The sequence below is a fragment of the Eremothecium cymbalariae genome, chromosome 8 (genome assembly GCF_000235365.1).
Source record: "Eremothecium cymbalariae DBVPG#7215 chromosome 8, complete sequence".
Classification (NCBI taxonomy): domain Eukaryota; kingdom Fungi; phylum Ascomycota; class Saccharomycetes; order Saccharomycetales; family Saccharomycetaceae; genus Eremothecium; species Eremothecium cymbalariae.
Genome location: NC_016456.1, coordinates 80,704 through 98,632, shown reverse-complemented (window position 1 = coordinate 98,632; position 17,929 = coordinate 80,704). Strand labels below are relative to the sequence as shown.

The window sequence follows — 17,929 nt, the reverse complement described above, 5'->3', positions numbered from 1 at the left end:
TATATATATATAGGGAGAGAGCGAGAGAGATTATCTACAAGGTGGATTTTACTTCTCTAAACTATATAAAAGAACCGTTCCATCCGAACATGACGCTAGTGCATGCTTGGTGCTCTCATTATACATCATATCAATTATCTGGCAACCGTCTGCTGCTTGTTGTAATTTATCCGAAACGATAACCGCACTTGCAATATCAATAATGTATCCATATGCCAAGACATACCGCACACCCTCCATTAAAGAGCACCTAGACAAAAATCGATCCCTGTTGCTATTAGGCAACTCGATGGTCGCTCCATCCTGACGATTTTTTAGCTTACCACTTGCGTCGATGTCGTGGAACTGTAAATTATCATCAAACCCCAATGAACAAACTCTAGATCCATTCGAAGAGACACATAGAGAAGACACCCCGGTTGCATGCGTTGTTTCGCATTCTGCTATTAAATCAGTATTCTTACGCAGGTCATAGCATCGAACTACAGGCTCCACCCCAGATGTGTAGAGAAAAGGGCTTCGCTCATCACCGTCACCACGTCGTCCCAGCGCCAGCGTTAGCAAAGGAAACTCTCCTACAACCCTACCAACCGGCTTCCGAACCCTAGAATCCCACCAGCACAACGTTCCGTCATCACTCACACTACCAAAAAGATGTTCTTCGCATAACCCAACTATTTCATTAACCACCCGCTTATGACCCCCACCCCACTGCCTCATCTTACGGCCAGTTTCAACATCATATATACACACCTTACCATTCGCGCACCCTGCCAGCAACTGACTCGAGCCTTGCCACAAACGCACACATGTATTAACAACCCCGCTATCAATCTCATACTGTGCTCCCTCTCCTGTTACATCCCAAATACCAACCTTCCCATCTATGCCACTAGAGATCACCATCTTACCATCTCGCGAACTATCGCACGACAGTGCTGCTCCCTCATGAAGCCCTGCTAACCGGCACACACTCTCACTCATTCTCCTAAACCGACTTAACTACACTATCTTCCGACCTGCTTATACCATTAGCTCTCCTTCTTCCTTCACCAATCATATGTATTCTACTACCACCTTCTCAGCCCTTTCGCCAGCGCGGCGGTGTAAGGCATTTTTCTTATTTTATAAAAGGGAGAGCAGGTTTATTAATCCATCCCATTCAAGTTCCTTGTAAAACCAAGCGAAAAAAGACCCTATTAGAAGACAGCCTTTTCACATACACCGCCCCCTCCCTAACAATACATCTATCTATATCGACATGCTATCTCTATTCCGTTCTACTGGTGCTCGTCGTTTTCCCTTGCGTTCCGCTGTGTCAACAAGACTTTACTCTGATGAAGGTTCCACAGGTTCTCCAAGAGGCGATCTTACAAATGACGCTTTTGTGCAAAGAGAGAAGGCCCAAGAGGACTATTACATCAAGCAACATGAGAAGGACCAGTTGCGCCGTTTGCGTGAAGAATTGAGCCAACATAAGCAGAAGATCAACAATTTGGAAGAAAAAATAAACAACTTCACAAAGTAGCGACTGAAGAAACCAGAATAGGCAGCGGTGGCATGCAGGTCGACATGCCGTGTTTATGAGAAACTTACATATTCGATTACGTACAGCCTTTTCCGGCTATCCTGTATAGTCTATTATACTATAATCCTGAGATGCATTACGGCGACCGTGCAGGGGGGCGATTCACGTGATGCAATTTTGTGACTGCTCCACCCGTACATACACACCCACACACCCCAAATATGAACATGGATGGTCGCCGCGAGACAGAGAGCCGCTCCCATCCTTGCTCTACTGGTGGAACACCAGTGATCTTTGGAAAATAACGAAAGTTCCCATGCATATAATACGCTGCGGGTCCGCAACTTCACCTACAAGAACACAAAGTATTAACGCCAAAACTATAGCCATGTCCGACTCTATCATCTCTTATGCCGCTTTGATCTTGGCTGACGCCGGTTTGGAAGTTTCTGCTGACAATTTGTTGGCTTTGACAAAGGCTGCCGGTGCTTCCGTTGACAACGTATGTCTATGATTTTATGAAATTCTATCCACGTGATTAAAATCACGCCGTGGACGCATACCCCCCACCGCCCTCTAGATACTAACCAGGATGCTTCACACAGGTCTGGGCTGACATCTTCTCCAAGGCTTTGGAAGGCAAGGACGTCAAGGACATCTTGTCCGGTTTCCACGCTGCTGGTTCCGCTTCCGGTGCTTCTGTCGGTGCCTCTACCACTGGCGCTGCTTCTGACGAAGCCGCTGCAGAGGAGGCTGCCGAAGAGGCTGCAGAAGAATCCGATGATGACATGGGTTTCGGTTTGTTTGACTAAACAAAACTTGCATCACTGCGATACATAGGGTAATTAAAAGAATATAATTATTAGCGCTGTTCATACCTTTTTTCTTGTAACTACAATGTAGCCTTTTTTGCACATCCGGGCAACCAGTGCCCTGCTGCTGCACCGCTCTCCCCAATGCTTCACTCATTCAATGGGTCCAAGACCTCTGCAGTTGGCACTAACTTCCCCGCTCGCCTTGCCACCTCCGAAACCACTGTTGCTTATAGCAGCACCAGGCTAAAAATCACACTCCGTCTTCACGACAATCGAACTCATCTTGAATAGCGGATCTCTTCCAATTCTGGAAGACCAAAACGGTGCATGTTCCCGCACCTCATTCGCCTGGCCTGAGCGTGCGACTGGGTGTTACTGCTCGCCCCTTCACCTCCCCAAATGCCTCTTTCTTGTATCACGTAACCTTCACTGGCGCACTAGCGCGCAGCAACGCGCCCGTATATGACTAGCTGCATTTTTGCCTAACCATATGTAACTATATTGTCCATACAATATATTTCCTACAACGCAATGTCGATAACCATATATACCTCTATATACCACATGCATTGGGTATAATATATACATACGAGCCGTAGGTGCATTGCATCTGCAAGTACTCGAACAACCTGAAAAATATCCCTCGAGCAACCCTCCCCCGTCTTCCTATTTTCTCTTACTTATACCGTGCTCATCTGCCCATTTCTTCTCTTGCATCTTGCACTACACACAACTATTCACAGAAAGAAGCCATCTTACACTGGGTCTCTGCGCCATTTCACACACTGTCTATCCGTTTAGTCGCAAAGCCAGTACCCCTCGTTGCAGCTGCTGCCAATCCCCCGTCCATATTAGAAGGCGTCTTGGGACATTTTTCCTCGCAAACGCATCAACGCGGAATTGCTCTTGTCGCACCGTCGTCCCTGTTTAAAGGTCGGTTGTTTCGCTCTCTTCTCGTCTCCCCCCTCTTTCCTTCATCTTACTATTATTAATTAATTATACAGGATTTTTTGGTCTATTAAACTGTGGATTCCGTGCAGACAGTCCAGAAGACCCTGCAAACAGTGAAAGGTGATTGAAGTTAAACGTCTCTTGGGGGCCCCAGCGATACTTGAGAAGGTGGTTTAGAGGTTCGGAAGTTTTTCAGGACAATACAGAGCCAGAGCCGGGCAGAGGAGTTCATTAAAGAGGTAATATACTTTAATATCCCAAAACAGGAGATTTTATTCTTTTCAGGACGCGAGATAAGGAACAAGGTAGACGTAGGAGGGTGAGAGATAAAATAAAAGGGCAGCTCGAGAGATTTTAGGATTTGATAAGGCCTACGGATACGGAAGGAGAGCAGTAGGACCGCAGCGATTGTTGCGGGAGAGGAAAAGAAAGAAAAAGGGAAAGGGCAAGCAAGGCCATCCGGACGTGGCGAACAGAGGTGTGCGATGGTGATGGTTGGTGGCAAGGCGTCGTCGGTGCAGGCCATTACGCCTGAGGAGCCTAGTAGGTTGTCAGGGGTGGAGAGTGGAGGGGGCGAGTTGGTGATGGTTATAAAGGACGGTGGGGTTTTGGTAGAGGAGGAGCGGGAGCAGGGGGGGCCGGAGCAGGGGGTTCGGAAGTCATTGGGGGTTTTGGAGGAGGCGCCGGGGGTCGTTTGCGAGCGTGAGGGTAATCTGAGGAATAACGACGGCGCTGACGCTTGCAGTAGCACCAAGGAAGAGATGGATCTGGAACCGTCGTTGGCGAATACGCGGGAGTTGAAGTTGCAGATTACTAGGATCATCAACCAGTTTAAGAGCGGGGAGCCTGAGGAGGTTAATAAAGAGGAGGTGCTGTGTGTGTTAAACAAGTCTCTGACGGCGATTTCGCATTGGTCCTTGCAGGCACAGTTATCACAGCTTTCACAGAGTAAAAGCGTGTGGGACTCGCGACTGATGGTGGAGAATAATCTGATCAAAAAGGAGGCAGAGTTCTTTAAGAACAGGCTGGAGCAGAAGACTTCTGCAGCGGCGCCGGCGCCGCTGCTTTCGTCTATGTCCGTGAAGAGGGTTTCCATGCTGGGAGCAAATCAAACGAAAAAGAAGTCTACGCTGTTGACGTCTCCAAAGTCGTTTAAGTTGGTGGAGAATACAAAACCACATCCCCGTATGAGGCGTAAGCCGGACAACCCTTCCAAGAGTGGGTTTGTGAGGGTGTTCCACCTGGAAAGACTGTAGCGCTCGGCGAGGGTTTTTGTTATCACCTTTGTCCTCAAACTTCCCAACACGTATGGTTGGCCATCTGTTCCGTGACATTCATTGTTTATTTATTTTACTCCCCCCGCATGCTTCTTCCTATTCACTGCGACCTTCAGCTCGCCCAAAAGTTTTCTATCCACCCATTCACTATCTTCCATTATTATCTGGGATTGTAACATTACTTTCTATAAAATTTCGTTATACAACAAACACAACGACGAACACACTATGTATGTTTTGCTTTCCCATATCCTGTTTTTATAAATACTGCATACTTCCATCCACACACAACCTCCTACAAATATCCCATTAGCCGTTGCTACACAGAGTCGATAATCTTCATGTTGTCCCCTTTTTTATTATTTGTTGTATGAGATAACTTGCCTCATCCACCAGATACGATTTCAATTTCTTTGCTTCTAGATTGCTATAGAATAAGTAATAATGTTAAATTGTATTATTTACCCTTGGCTGGCTTGCATGCTATACTCGATCTACATAACTTCCCCAGTTAGCTACCCCCTTACCTCCGCCCCCCTGTTGCTCTTATATATGGTGTTAAAGACATACGTCTTGCCTCGCATTGCCTCATCTGACAATCGGGCGTAATTGACCCTTAACATCGACATTCCTCGCCAGTTTTTACGAAGATCTGTTTGAGAATCCGTGCCTGTCCAACACCGTCTGCAAACATCCCTTGTCACACTGTGCGACCTACATATACATTATAAACCTGCCTGACCAACCTTCCGAAGGGTAAACAATAGGTAAAAAGCCTTAAACAGAAACTGCACTAACTTTCACCTACTGCTTCTTACGCTCTTCGGCTGTCACAATCTGAGGCGGCCATCTTATTACCTACCTGATCAAAACCCAAGAAATCCTACTTTCATATATAAAATCCCTAAAACAACCCCCATGATCACCCACCCCTTGGGCTGCGGTGGGCACACACACCTGCAAGCCCCAAGCCGTAATTGTAAGAACCTGTACCTGCCTTTAAAGCTTGGTGATATGTCTTGAGCTGCATGTGGTGGTGATGCCCGAGAATGCTGACGCCAGGCTCAAGAGGCATCAACCAGTGATATCCGGGTAAACAAATTCGGTATTTCAAAAATTGCTTTTTTTTTATATCCCAAAAAAGCCTGACATTTAAGTAGCCACCTCTCATACAATTAATGAAGTCATCATCCACCTACTTGGAGCACGAATTGGCCTCTGGAATATATTCAGGAGGTTGTTTGAAATATATTTTCTGATCTTTTTGGTCTTTAAATGTAAATTGGAAGGATTCTGTTTGAGTAGGATCATTGCGTTAAGATAATTTAGAGAAAGGCAGCAGTGGGATAAAATACGTTGGCGCACATACACATACAAGTTGAGGAGGGGGTGGATTTTTGTTTGGTTATTTCTCGCCTGCTTGCTAATAATAATAATAATGACTCGGATAAATTACTGGGCTTCATATTATATGCCATTGATACTTTCTTCGAAGCCGCATGCTAGCGTGATTACGACCTTGAATTTGTTTGCAGTAATAATAATCGCATATTTAGGCTCGCAGCTTTTCTTTGCACAGTATAATGACCCATCGATGTTCAGGCCCAATTCGCAGGACTACTTTCGCACATCGCTGTTGGGATTTTTATCACCAATACTATTATGCTTCTTTAAGACGTTCATTCTGAATTTGACTTCTACGTCGAGTTTTTCATTTTTGAATATGCTGGTTGACTATCCTTTCAGCGATTGGTTTATGCTTTTGATTGTGGTTTCTTTGGCGTACCCTCAGCAGGAAGTGCATGAGGAACTTGGTGGTGACCATGACAATGATCTGGTGTGGCATATTATTCCAAAGCAAAGTTACATCTTTGGTCTTTCTTGGGCTTTGAGTGAGATTGCGCTTACTATTTTATTGGCTGTAAGTTTATTTGAAGAAACAACTGATAGCGAGTATAATGCGACAAAGGCATACGAGAGTAAATATTTGCTTGATTGTTTGCAAAAGGAAGAGCTTGCGTCGATGAGAAAGACTATTTCTCTGTCCAAGTGTGTGGATGTTAGGCGCCAATCATCAAAAATCTCCGACAATATATACCAGGCAAATATAAATCGTACCTCTGGAATTACGGAACTTGGCTATGGTACCTTCCCCCATGGTGTCAATGCGGATGATCAAGACGAGGAAGAGGATGTTGTTGTTGTTGCATTTTCTACGGATAGCATGAATTTCCTCAAGGACCTCGAAGGATGTAATCGCATGCGGATCAACGATCCTAATTTTAAAACTATGTATAATCCGCTTGGCAACGCTTCTGATACTATGTTTTTCAGTAAAATACATTCCTGGAAGTTCTTTTGGCAGAAAGTACTCATAGCGGATGTGATTATTTTGTGTCACTTACTTGATACTATAGGACAAGCGTTGATTAGCTCCATATATTTCATCTACGTCCCTGGGCATGACAAGCTCTTCACGAAACCTGTTATTTATTTCGGAGAAAGGCGCTTTCTCCTCTTCCTTCTAGTGGTAGTTGGCCCGTTGTCAACAGCTAATTTCTTATACCACTCTTTCCTATTCTTTTGGAAGGATGAGCCGATGGAAGAGCCCCATGAGAGCTCACTATCAAGACGTGAATCACATATGAAATCCACGCTGTCTTCCCCTAACCCGACAAATCTTTACATGGTCTCCTCAGACCCAGATACGTTTCTTGTGGTGGATTCAACTTACACTCAAAATTCACTCAATGAAACCGATGAAGTTAACAGGATTTTGGCCCTATCCAGGAATATAATCCACCGCTGGAGGCTTTTGGCATCTAACCGTTGGTTCCTTGTCAGTGGAACAGCCTTATGGTCCACTCTTATTTTCCTAACGGGAGTATTGACAACCAACAAGCAATTGATTATGTCGTAATTAATTTGCATATCACATTCATTCATTCATTCATCCATTCATCTATACTGAAGATGTAATGGGTATCTTTAGCATTAAGCGTACACATATATGTAAGCAAAAGCACCCCTTTTACGTAAGAAAAAATACACGAGATAACAGACTATTTAACTGAGTTTATTCCTGAAGTCTCTGAGATGTTGAAGAAGCTACTTCTCTACATTCCGACATTTTGCAACGAAGGGCAGTGGAGATATGTTAATTCTGCAAAAATGGCATTTTGGGGCTTTGGAAATTTTAACTGCGATAACAGGCTTTGCTATTCCATTGAAAATCATAGGACCGTTATAACTACATAAGGCACTTCTACAAACCCGTATTGACCTGACCCTACAAGATTCGATATCATGTGTAAACAATATTCCCATCCACCCCCACAAATTTTATATACATCAAAACAGTAATTCTATGTACTTATCCCTGAAGTCTTGTATATTTTAGCCACAAACATTTGGTATGTAAATCGTCTTAGTATTTTTTGCAAATACTAGTATTCTTTTTCTGACATTTCCAACCTTCTTCTGTTTCAGCAATACCTTTCAGAAACCACATTCTGGACCTTTTAATTAGCAGATTAAAGGATATAGCAATCCCGTTTCGTTTTAATTATTTTATATAATAAGAATTGCTGGTATCATTCAGGAAGCTGAACTGCAACGTTTTCTGAAATTTCGATAAACGACTTAGTTATCTAAGTGAAGCATTATGAATCTTCATACACCATTATTACATGAGTCAAACGGCAGGCCAAAGAAAATTGGAATATTGAAGAAAGTTCTCCGTGATTCTAAAATTGTATTCTTTTCATCTCCAGTAAATTATTTGTTGGTTTTCATCCCATTAGGTCTACTTTTTGGTTTAAAGGAATGGTCATCCACCTGGGTCTTTGTCCTCAACTTTTTAGCAATTATTCCTTTAGCTGCTATATTAGCGTATGCTACGGAACAAGTAGCAAGTAAGGCAGGCAGCACCCTTGGAGGGCTTTTGAATGCGACGTTGGGAAATGCAGTGGAGCTAATTGTGTGTATCATTGCACTAAAGCGTGGCCAGGTCCGGATCGTTCAGGCATCAATGTTGGGATCGTTGCTTTCTAATCTATTGCTAGTTTTGGGGTTCTGTTTTTTATTTGGAGGTTACAAGAGAACTCAACAGAAGTTTAATCAAACAGCAGCACAGACAATGAGCTCGTTATTGGCCATTTCTTGCGCTTCTTTACTAATCCCTGCAGCATTCAAAGCCACAGTTCCTGGAAATACCAAGGAAACAATGATAATGATCGACGATAAGATCTTAAGTCTCTCACGTAGCACATCAATTGTTTTGTTACTAGTCTACTTATTGTTCCTATTCTTCCAGTTGTTCACACATAAAGAAATGTTTGAACATCAAGGAGAAGAAATAGAAGATCTGAGCAGAAAAATGAAAGGAGATTCCTTATCAGTAAGGTCTTCCATAGGGTTCCTATTCGTTTCCACCGTTTTGGTTTCCCTAGCCGCAGACTTCTTAGTCGGTAGCATTGATGACATAGTAGCCTCTTCCGGTCTCTCAAAAACCTTTATTGGCCTAATAGTCATCCCCATTGTAGGCAATGCAGCTGAACATGTCACAAGTGTCATTGTAGCAATGAAAGACAACATGTCGCTAGCTCTAAGTGTCGCTATTGGGTCCTCCTTACAAATATCTCTCTTTGTTACCCCATTTATGGTATTAATTGGCTGGTGGATCGACGTCCCAATGACATTAAATTTTTCGACCTTCGAAACAGCTACACTATTTACAAGCGTGTTCTTATCGAACTACTTGATTCTAGACGGTGAATCTAACTGGTTAGAGGGAGTCATGTCTTTGGCAATGTACACCTTAATTGCCTTGGCCTTTTTCTATTACCCTGATGTGCAAGCTGTAGATGCTTTCCACTAAATTACCACTTTTGGTTGTGTATTCCTCGAGGCTGGCTGGTTAAGGAAATAAGGTTATAAATTTCTCGAGAAATACCTGCTCAAGCGTGCATATGCGTGTTGTTAAAATCTCCTGACGCGACTTGAAGAAAAATGCTGCTCCTACTCTGTAATAACATAGTATATATTACACCTTATATGGGTTGATCTAATGTCTCCACTGTTCAGTGGAGACGAGTAATTACTATTACAGGCTTCTCGAAGAACACGAAAAGAAAATAATTAAAATAGTCTATAAAGGTAAAGCTATGCAACTTTGCTGCATATACCGGAATAGGAATTTTATATGCAGCATTGAGAGCTGGTATATGTTTGTTTGTTGTTGGATTATAGGGGAGTCCGGAAATGACATCAATAATAATAATATGCTTAAAAAGTATTGGAGCATTAGTAACAGCAGTGCGTTTTGAAATTTCTCGTTTGGAAGTTGTATCTCCTTGTGCAAGCCGTTGATTAGATGTTAGTTTCGAGATGTATCGCTGGTTTCTGCAGGATAATTGCCGAAAACGAAATGACTTTTGATTTTACATAGTTGTTGACCAGTTTGATATTAAATGTTTTGGCTAGCTATTTTCTTTATTCTTATTTGGATATCGACATATTAGCAGGTTATAATTAAATCGATATAAATTAAGCTAGGTTACGGGAATCTAAGTTGTCGAAAAAGAGGGTTTCTTGAAACGAAGAATTTATTATTTGAAAGGAGGCAGGCCTTATTTGGCAGGATCATTGCTTGAACGTATTGCTTGTTGCATAAAAAATTCATTCGTTAGAAAGACCATTGCTATTTTAATACAACATGTCGGATTATGAAGCTCTTCTACGGTTCAATAAATTGCCGGTTTCGATTGAGATGGTGCATTTTTTGGCATCCACTACCGCTTCGATCATCCAGGTCAAGAGTTGCAGTTCTTCCGAACCCATTCTTTCTCTTGTGGATTTTATAAAGGGTTTGATAAACAAATCTAATGTTCAAACGCCAACTTTGATGTCTACGGTGGTGTATCTGACGAGACTAAGGTCTATTATTCCTCCAAATGTTCATGGCATTGAGACAACAAGACATAGGATCTTTCTTGGATGCTTGATTCTTGCTTCTAAGAATTTAAATGATTCATCCCCAATGAACAAGCATTGGTGTCAGTATACAAATAGTCTCCTCAGTTTGCGTGAGGTAAATACGGTAGAGCGCGAATTACTGGAATACTTCAACTGGGATCTATTGATTACAAATAAGGATTTGATTACTTGCCTCTCATATTTTTTGAAGCCAATTAAGGAGTTGGTTATAGCTGATAAAAAGCAAGCTCAAATCCTCTATGATATACCATTGTCGAACAATTCCAAGGAATTCATCCTAAAAAATAACAGCATATATTCTAGCACTTCAAACCTCTCTATTCCCTCCTTAGGATCATCTAACACTATTTCCACGTTGTCTACAACAAGTTCGAGAAATACACAACGCACAGCAGTATCTACCAGTTACTGTTATTTTAAAACGCAATGCATAGAGGAAGAACGCAAGCAGAAGGTGTTGCCATTACGTGAGGCTAATGTCAATTCTGAATATGGATCTAAAAAACGTATTACTAGGCCCATAATCTTATATTCTAAATTAGAAAGAAATAAGGACATAGAAGTTGAGAAATATGTCCAACGCAAGAAGCTAGCCACCAATGTTACTTCTGGGTTAAAAAGATCAAATTGGGTCTCATTTTCGAGTGATCCTTCACGAATATAAAATTATGTGTTTTGCATTGGTATCATTTTCATTTTTTTAATATTTTATAGCCTCAGGATATACTCCACGGAGATTAAATCAAGTATATTCCTGGTTTAAGGCTATTTCTTTTGATTTGTCATGGAGATTTTCAAAAGCACTCCAAAAGTAAATAAAGTCCACCCTAGGAGGTGGACTAAGTGATAACATGTAAGTTACATAAGCAGTTTTTAATTCCCCTGGTTGGGCATCATAACTATTATCTTATCCTTCATGCAGATATGTGGTAGCACACGACTCGTCGATGTAACAAATTCTTCAACGGGGTATATTTATATTATGTAGAATATACAATAGTTATTCGTAGACCTATAAAATATGGGTTATAAAGTGATATTTTTTTGTTTCAAATATTTGGAAAATCAATCTGGCTTAACTATACAAATCGTCATCTTCATCAGCACCGTTATTAAATGCAGCACCGCCAGATCCTTCAATACCACCGTTGGAAGCGCCTCCACCGGCACCAGACGAACTTGTGTCACCAAATGAAAAGTTACCAAATTGACCCCTTGATGCTTTCATTTGTTGAGCATAAGCTTCATAACGGCGTAATTCTGCATCGGAAACAGAACGTTTAGCAGTCTTCATAGCGTCAGCAAAATGTTCTCTGGTAATGTATGGCACAGCATCTACCTCCTCCTCTGCGTCTTGTTCCGCAGGAGCATTAGCGTCAGACATCTCAACATCTTCGGTCTTAATCTTCTCAGCTTTTTCAGCCGCAGAACGCTTTTGAGCTTCAATGGAATCTCTGATTGCAAATTTTGCAGCTCTTTGTACAATGTATGACAAGTCTGCACCGGAGAAACCTTGAGTAGCCTTTGCGATAGCGGTCAAATCTAAGCCCGGTTCCAAAGGTGCCTTTCTTAGCTGGGCCTTCAAAATAGATATTCTACCAACTTCATCTGGTAACGGCACATATATCAATTGGTCCAATCTACCAGGTCTCAAAATTGCTGGATCAATCTGGTCTGGCCTGTTAGTGGCACCAATTACAAAGACATTTTTCTTGGCGTTCATACCGTCCATCTCTGTTAACAATTGGTTAACCACTCTATCTGAAGCGCCACCAGCGTCGCCCATAGATCCGCCTCTTGCCTTTGCAATGGAGTCTAATTCATCCAAAAAGACCACAGTTGGAGCAGCCGCTCTAGCTTTGTCAAATATATCACGAATATTTGATTCTGATTCACCATACCACATACTTAGCAATTCAGGGCCCTTAACAGAAATGAAGTTTGCAGAAACCTCCGTTGCAACGGCTTTAGCTAATAAAGTTTTACCAGTACCTGGTGGTCCATAGAACAAAACACCCTTTGATGGCGACAAACCAAATTTGATATACTGGTCTGGATGCAAAACAGGATACTCTACAGTCTCCTTCAATTCCCTCTTGATGTCATCTAGACCACCTACATCATCCCAGGTGACATTAACAGATTCTACGACAGTTTCACGCAAAGCAGATGGGTTGGAGTTGCCCAAGGCAAACCTAAAGTTGTCCATAGTTACGCCTAGGGAATCTAACACCTCTGCGTCAATTTCATCCTCTTCTAGATCAATTAGACTCATTTTTTCTCTTATTTGCTGCATAGCTGCCTCAGAACACAAAGATGCGATATCCGCACCCACATACCCATGTGTTTCAGCGGCTAAAGTTTCTAAATTGACGTCATCCGCCAACCTCATGTTCTTTGTGTGAATGTGCAAGATTTCCAATCTTCCTGTAGCATCAGGAATACCAATATCGACCTCACGATCAAATCTTCCGAATCTTCTCAAGGCAGGATCGATAGAGTTTGGCCTGTTGGTGGCCGCAATCACAACGACATTAGATCTCGACTTCATACCATCCATCAACGTCAAAAGCTGCGAAACAACCCTCCTTTCCACTTCACCATTGGTCTTATCACGCTTTGGTGCTATAGAATCAATCTCATCTATGAAAATAATAGCAGGAGCGTTCTTCTCGGCCTCTTCAAAAGCCTTTCTTAAATTCGACTCTGATTCACCTGCCATCTTAGACATCACCTCTGGACCATTAATCAAAAAGAAAAATGCACCCGTTTCGTTTGCAACAGCTCTCGCCATCAACGTTTTACCAGTACCTGGAGGACCATACATCAACACACCCTTTGGAGGCTTGATACCAATCGCCTTGAACAACTGTGGGTGGCGCAACGGCAACTCCACCATCTCTCTGATCTGAGCCATCTGCTTCCGACACCCCCCAATATCATCGTACCCAACCTCGTTAATATTGTTCTCCTCATCTTCTCTATCAATTGGCTCCCCCTCTGAGTGGATGATCGTATCTTGCGCAACAACCGCATAGTCCTCCGGCTCCACATCTACCACTTTAAACTCCACCTGCCGCATACTCCCACGCACAATAAAATGATCTCCCTTCCTCACCGGCCTGTACGCCTCTACAAAATAAGGCTTCAAGTAAACATCAAACAAATTCCCCGTTAGCCCTTCAATAGTATCGGCAATCGGCAACACAGAAATCCTCTCCGCATACTTAATATCTGGGCATGCATGAATCGAAACCAAATCCCCAAGCCGAACCCTCAAGTTATTACGCACAACACGATTAACTCTACAAACCCCATCCGCCAAGTCATCATCAATCAACACAATCAACACAGTATCTTTCCTCATTTTCCCCTTAACCAACACCGTATCCCCACGGAATAATTGTAATAAATCCATGGTATTGGAATTAATGGCAATCACAGAATTGTCATCATTCACCGCATCATCAACCAACAAATAGTTATCCTTCTTCTTCCGTCTCAAAATAGCGGTGGCGGTGGCGTCCTCTTCCTTTGGCTCAGCGCCAGACGCGTCCAACAACTTTTTGTGTTCCTCCTTGACCATCCTGTAATTCACTGATAGTACGAGTCTTCCTTTTGATACTGTAACTTGTATCTGGTTAATCTAATTGCCTTATCTCTCTTTAAATAACCCTTGGCTTGATCACAGGGGGCGTGTTAATGCTTCTTTTAGTTTTGCCACCCAGGAGGAAGAGAGAAGGAAGGGGGGCGGACAGTGGACAAATTAGAGAGCGGTTGAACCGATTGGATTCCGGGAGTCTGGTTCACCGTCCGTACAATATGACTTGAAATATGCAGGGTCTGGGCATCTGGAGGGATGAACGGACGTACTAAGATGTGTTGGGGTGGGTATGGAGGGTATATATGTATATGTGTAGGTAGGGTGAGGTGTAGGCACGGGTAGCTAGAGGTTTGAAAGGGAGTTCGTGAGTTTCTTGTGCAGTTGGGCGAGTTTATCAAAGTCGGCTTGGTGAGCGGGCCATTCGATGATCAGGCCGGAATCAACCGCAGTCTTGGGAATGACATGGAAATGAACATGGTCGACTTCCTGGTGGGCGATGCGACCGTTGTTCTGCAGAATGTTGTAACCGGGGCCGTCGGGGCCGTCTTTGTCGCAGCCGATTGCTTGAACGATGCGCTTAGCGACGGTCAGGGTGTCAGTGAGGTACTCATCGGGGACGTTGTGGAGTTTGGCTGCATGGTATTTTGGGATCACGAGGGCGTGGGCCTCTGCTGTTGGTTGTATGTCGAGGAAAGAGTATGAGTGTGTGGTTTCGATTAGTTTAAAGGATGGGATTTCGCCTGCGTGAGGAAGGTGTTAGTAAGGGGATTGCGGACAGCTGGGCACACGGCTCCGAAGGAGCCGTTGTTGAATGAGAAAGCAAACATACCTTTGATGATTTTACAGAAGATGCAGGCGGCTTCGTGGGCTACAGAAGATGACATTGCGGTATGGACTGATTTGGGTTCTGGTTTGAAGCAGTATCGAGGATGGTAATGGGTTGTTGGATACTATTTTATGAGAAAGAGCAAGTCTTGTGAAATTCCTTTCAAAAAAAGCTGCAAATGCGAATTATTTGACCCAGCTACAAATGATGTAAGAATCGATTACGAAAAGCAAAATGCACGTTGATAGTTTGTTAATGCAGGCTATATATGAGGTATAATTAATAGCTAACAGCAATGTATTTAATTTTGTACAGTCTAGAGGTTAAAAACTGGAATTAACACTCACGTATAGGCAGGGGGAGGGATGTATATATCCGTGGCCGGTGGTAGATTGCCGGATGTTATTATTCTTCCAGTCTAGAATACTTGGATTAGTGGAATGAAACTACCCCCACATTGCCTGCCCCCAGCATTTTTACCAAAATATGCAACAGCATAGATTAGTAACTCACAATAACCAGTTGATAAACTTTTCCCAAGCATTCTTAGGCACACGTACTACAGACAGTTTCGCCTCTTCTTCTGCTTCCTCCAGCCCTGTAATGACGTCTATCTGATCGACAGGGATACAAAATCTCGTTTTGTAAATAGTCTTGTGACCAAGGTAGAATGCTAAGAATATTGGAAGAGAGATGTAGCTTGTTAAGAAGTCCTTGTAGTCCCAGCGGCCCTTTATGAAGACCACATAGCCGTTTGTCAAAGTGATAATTGCCACTACGATGGTGAAAAAGTAAGCGCTAAATGGCTGGAGGGGACTCCTGTAAGGGATTCTGTCCAACAGCCTGTTAAACAAAATAGCCTTTCTGAAGCGTATGTATGCAACACCGATTAGGAACCAGCCAATGAAACCCGAGATGGTGCAGATGTTTGATAGCCATTGAAAGACTTTCGAGGAAGTACTGGAGACGTTCAAGTATGCCAAGCAAGCAACTAACGAGCATAAAAACACCGCATTATAGGGAACACCAAATCTATTGATCTTTGAGAATATTTTCGGAGCATCGCCCTGCTTAGAGAGGGCCAAAATGGATCTTGATGATGCATAAAAGAAGGAGTTACCTGCCGACCAGGCAGATGTCAGAATAGCCACGTTAATGACATGGTTCAATACAGGGATACCTGAGTTTGCAATTCCTTGTACGAATGGAGACGAGGCAGCACCTGGGCGGTTTTCTTCCAAGGCTAGTAACAGGTTGTGGTCGTTCTTTGCGACGATAACACCAATCATTAAAGAAGATGACAAATAAAAAAAGATGATTCTGTAGATAAACCGCCGAGACGCTTTCTCAATATTTCTTCTAGTATCTTTAGCCTCCACACATGCCAGACCAACCAACTCTGGAGAAAGGATGAACGCGAAAGCGGACTTAATGATTGCTGTCCACAAGTCCAAGAACCGGCCCAGGTTACCGCCAGTGATGTGGTATCCAAATGCTCCAGGGTTCCTCCAATAACGGAAGCCCACTCTGTCATGATTTGGGGCACCTCCAAAGAATATCACAATGCTCACAACCAACAACGCAAGGATACATATAATTTTCAGTGAAGCAAACCAAAATTCAGACTCCCCATAAAACCTCACTGCTGAGAAATTCAGCACCACCACCACAATCAAAAAGATAGTAATCCACACCCCCTGGGGCACCTGATCCGTCCAGTACCGCACAATCCCTGCTGCAGCAGTCAACTCCGTAGCCACCAACATAGCGTATGAATAAGCATAATTCCATCCTGCTGCAAACCCGAGACTGGGGTCCACGTAGCGCGTCACAAGCTCAGGCACCGAACCCTGTTGTGGTAAATAACAAACCATCTCAGCTAATGTACACATTATGCAATACACCATAGTGGAAATAATGATAAATGATAAGAAAAGAGGGGCTGGCCCACACTGGGTCAGCGTTGATGATGTCCCGACAAACAACCCTGTTCCAATACATCCACCAAGCGCAATCAGCTGGATATGCCTATTAGACAGCCCTTTCTTCAGATTATGCTCATAATCTGAAACCACATCCGAATTCTGCGATTCCAAATTACTGTGTGACGTCCTATACGTCTCCTCATTAGACTTCACTTCTTTCATCCCGTTGAACTCTTGCTTCGAAACTGAAGCTTCCTTCTTTATTTCCAACGACATCGTTCTTATACTATTACTATTACTATTGTACTTATTGTGATGATGCTCACTATAAAGACGTTCTGTTCTTTTCACCTTATCTATCCTATCCTTCCCGTTCTTATCTATTCTTGATAACGAAAGAAATTTCCTTATCCGATAGGTTGGTGGTCGTCTTCCTGATACTCTCGGTAGTATAACGCTTTATTTATCTCACAAAATATACCTATCACTGTACACAATTTATTAATCAATAAATATCCAAGAATTCACTGCCCCACCTTTAATATTCTTGTTGAACTCTCTTGCCTATTTATATACATGACTAGATTTTAAGTCCCAAGGCATACGACGGACGGTAGCTGTATCAGCTTAGTTATGGCTCTACAGCGCTACGCTACATCGCCTATACAATACGGTACATGCTACTGCTGCTCGACAACGTCTCCACATCAAAAATGACAATCGTGCATATGCTTGCTGCAGACCACCATCATGTTCTTATCCTTATTACTTTTTGCTCACTGGAGAAAACGTCATACATGTATAATAATAGTCCTTGCCTTCATACCTTCCCCTCCTCCGACTTGATTCTCTCACTATAGTTGTCCTGGTCTCCTGAATTGCTTGCAGCTAGCGAATCCGACGAAGTGCCGCACAAAGGAAACAAAGATGCCTCGTATCAGCCCTCCCGAAATGCTAGGCGGTAGTGTGGAACGGCAAGCATAACCCATACATTAGCAGTAGGGCT

At 43.0% G+C, this 17,929-nt stretch overlaps 10 protein-coding genes across 10 annotated transcripts; 6 read left to right on the top strand and 4 right to left on the bottom strand.

The window, feature by feature from the left end:
- Positions 1–48: 48 nt before the first annotated feature.
- Positions 49–984, bottom strand: Ecym_8044 (uncharacterized protein; the record flags this gene model as incomplete). The annotated part of the gene is made up of 1 exon (XM_003648109.1): positions 49–984. The coding sequence occupies one exon, from the start codon at positions 982–984 to the stop codon at positions 49–51; it is 936 nt and encodes a 311-aa protein (XP_003648157.1).
- A 277-nt stretch (positions 985–1,261) lies between these two features.
- Ecym_8043 (uncharacterized protein) lies at positions 1,262–1,528 on the top strand (the record flags this gene model as incomplete). Its single annotated transcript, XM_003648108.1, has 1 exon — positions 1,262–1,528. The coding sequence occupies one exon, from the start codon at positions 1,262–1,264 to the stop codon at positions 1,526–1,528; it is 267 nt and encodes an 88-aa protein (XP_003648156.1).
- Positions 1,529–1,697: 169 nt separating this feature from the next.
- On the top strand, positions 1,698–2,340 carry RPP1B (ribosomal P1 beta domain-containing protein; the record flags this gene model as incomplete). The annotated part of the gene is made up of 2 exons (XM_003648107.1): positions 1,698–2,030; positions 2,134–2,340. 2 exons carry the CDS (start codon positions 1,698–1,700, stop codon positions 2,338–2,340), a joined length of 540 nt encoding a protein of 179 aa, XP_003648155.1.
- Positions 2,341–3,785: 1,445 nt separating this feature from the next.
- Positions 3,786–4,550, top strand: Ecym_8041 (uncharacterized protein; the record flags this gene model as incomplete). Its single annotated transcript, XM_003648106.1, has 1 exon — positions 3,786–4,550. One exon carries the CDS (start codon positions 3,786–3,788, stop codon positions 4,548–4,550), a length of 765 nt encoding a protein of 254 aa, XP_003648154.1.
- Positions 4,551–6,009: 1,459 nt separating this feature from the next.
- Positions 6,010–7,491, top strand: AIT1 (Ait1p; the record flags this gene model as incomplete). The annotated part of the gene is made up of 1 exon (XM_003648105.1): positions 6,010–7,491. The coding sequence occupies one exon, from the start codon at positions 6,010–6,012 to the stop codon at positions 7,489–7,491; it is 1,482 nt and encodes a 493-aa protein (XP_003648153.1).
- Positions 7,492–8,235: 744 nt separating this feature from the next.
- Positions 8,236–9,450, top strand: VCX1 (Vcx1p; the record flags this gene model as incomplete). Its single annotated transcript, XM_003648104.1, has 1 exon — positions 8,236–9,450. One exon carries the CDS (start codon positions 8,236–8,238, stop codon positions 9,448–9,450), a length of 1,215 nt encoding a protein of 404 aa, XP_003648152.1.
- An 837-nt stretch (positions 9,451–10,287) lies between these two features.
- On the top strand, positions 10,288–11,232 carry PCL2 (cyclin PCL2; the record flags this gene model as incomplete). The annotated part of the gene is made up of 1 exon (XM_003648103.1): positions 10,288–11,232. The coding sequence occupies one exon, from the start codon at positions 10,288–10,290 to the stop codon at positions 11,230–11,232; it is 945 nt and encodes a 314-aa protein (XP_003648151.1).
- A 411-nt stretch (positions 11,233–11,643) lies between these two features.
- Positions 11,644–14,154, bottom strand: CDC48 (AAA family ATPase CDC48; the record flags this gene model as incomplete). Its single annotated transcript, XM_003648102.1, has 1 exon — positions 11,644–14,154. The coding sequence occupies one exon, from the start codon at positions 14,152–14,154 to the stop codon at positions 11,644–11,646; it is 2,511 nt and encodes an 836-aa protein (XP_003648150.1).
- Positions 14,155–14,514: 360 nt separating this feature from the next.
- Positions 14,515–15,056, bottom strand: HNT1 (adenosine 5'-monophosphoramidase; the record flags this gene model as incomplete). Its single annotated transcript, XM_003648101.1, has 2 exons — positions 14,515–14,912; positions 15,002–15,056. 2 exons carry the CDS (start codon positions 15,054–15,056, stop codon positions 14,515–14,517), a joined length of 453 nt encoding a protein of 150 aa, XP_003648149.1.
- A 451-nt stretch (positions 15,057–15,507) lies between these two features.
- PUT4 (proline permease PUT4) lies at positions 15,508–17,199 on the bottom strand (the record flags this gene model as incomplete). Its single annotated transcript, XM_003648100.1, has 1 exon — positions 15,508–17,199. The coding sequence occupies one exon, from the start codon at positions 17,197–17,199 to the stop codon at positions 15,508–15,510; it is 1,692 nt and encodes a 563-aa protein (XP_003648148.1).
- Positions 17,200–17,929: the final 730 nt, after the last annotated feature.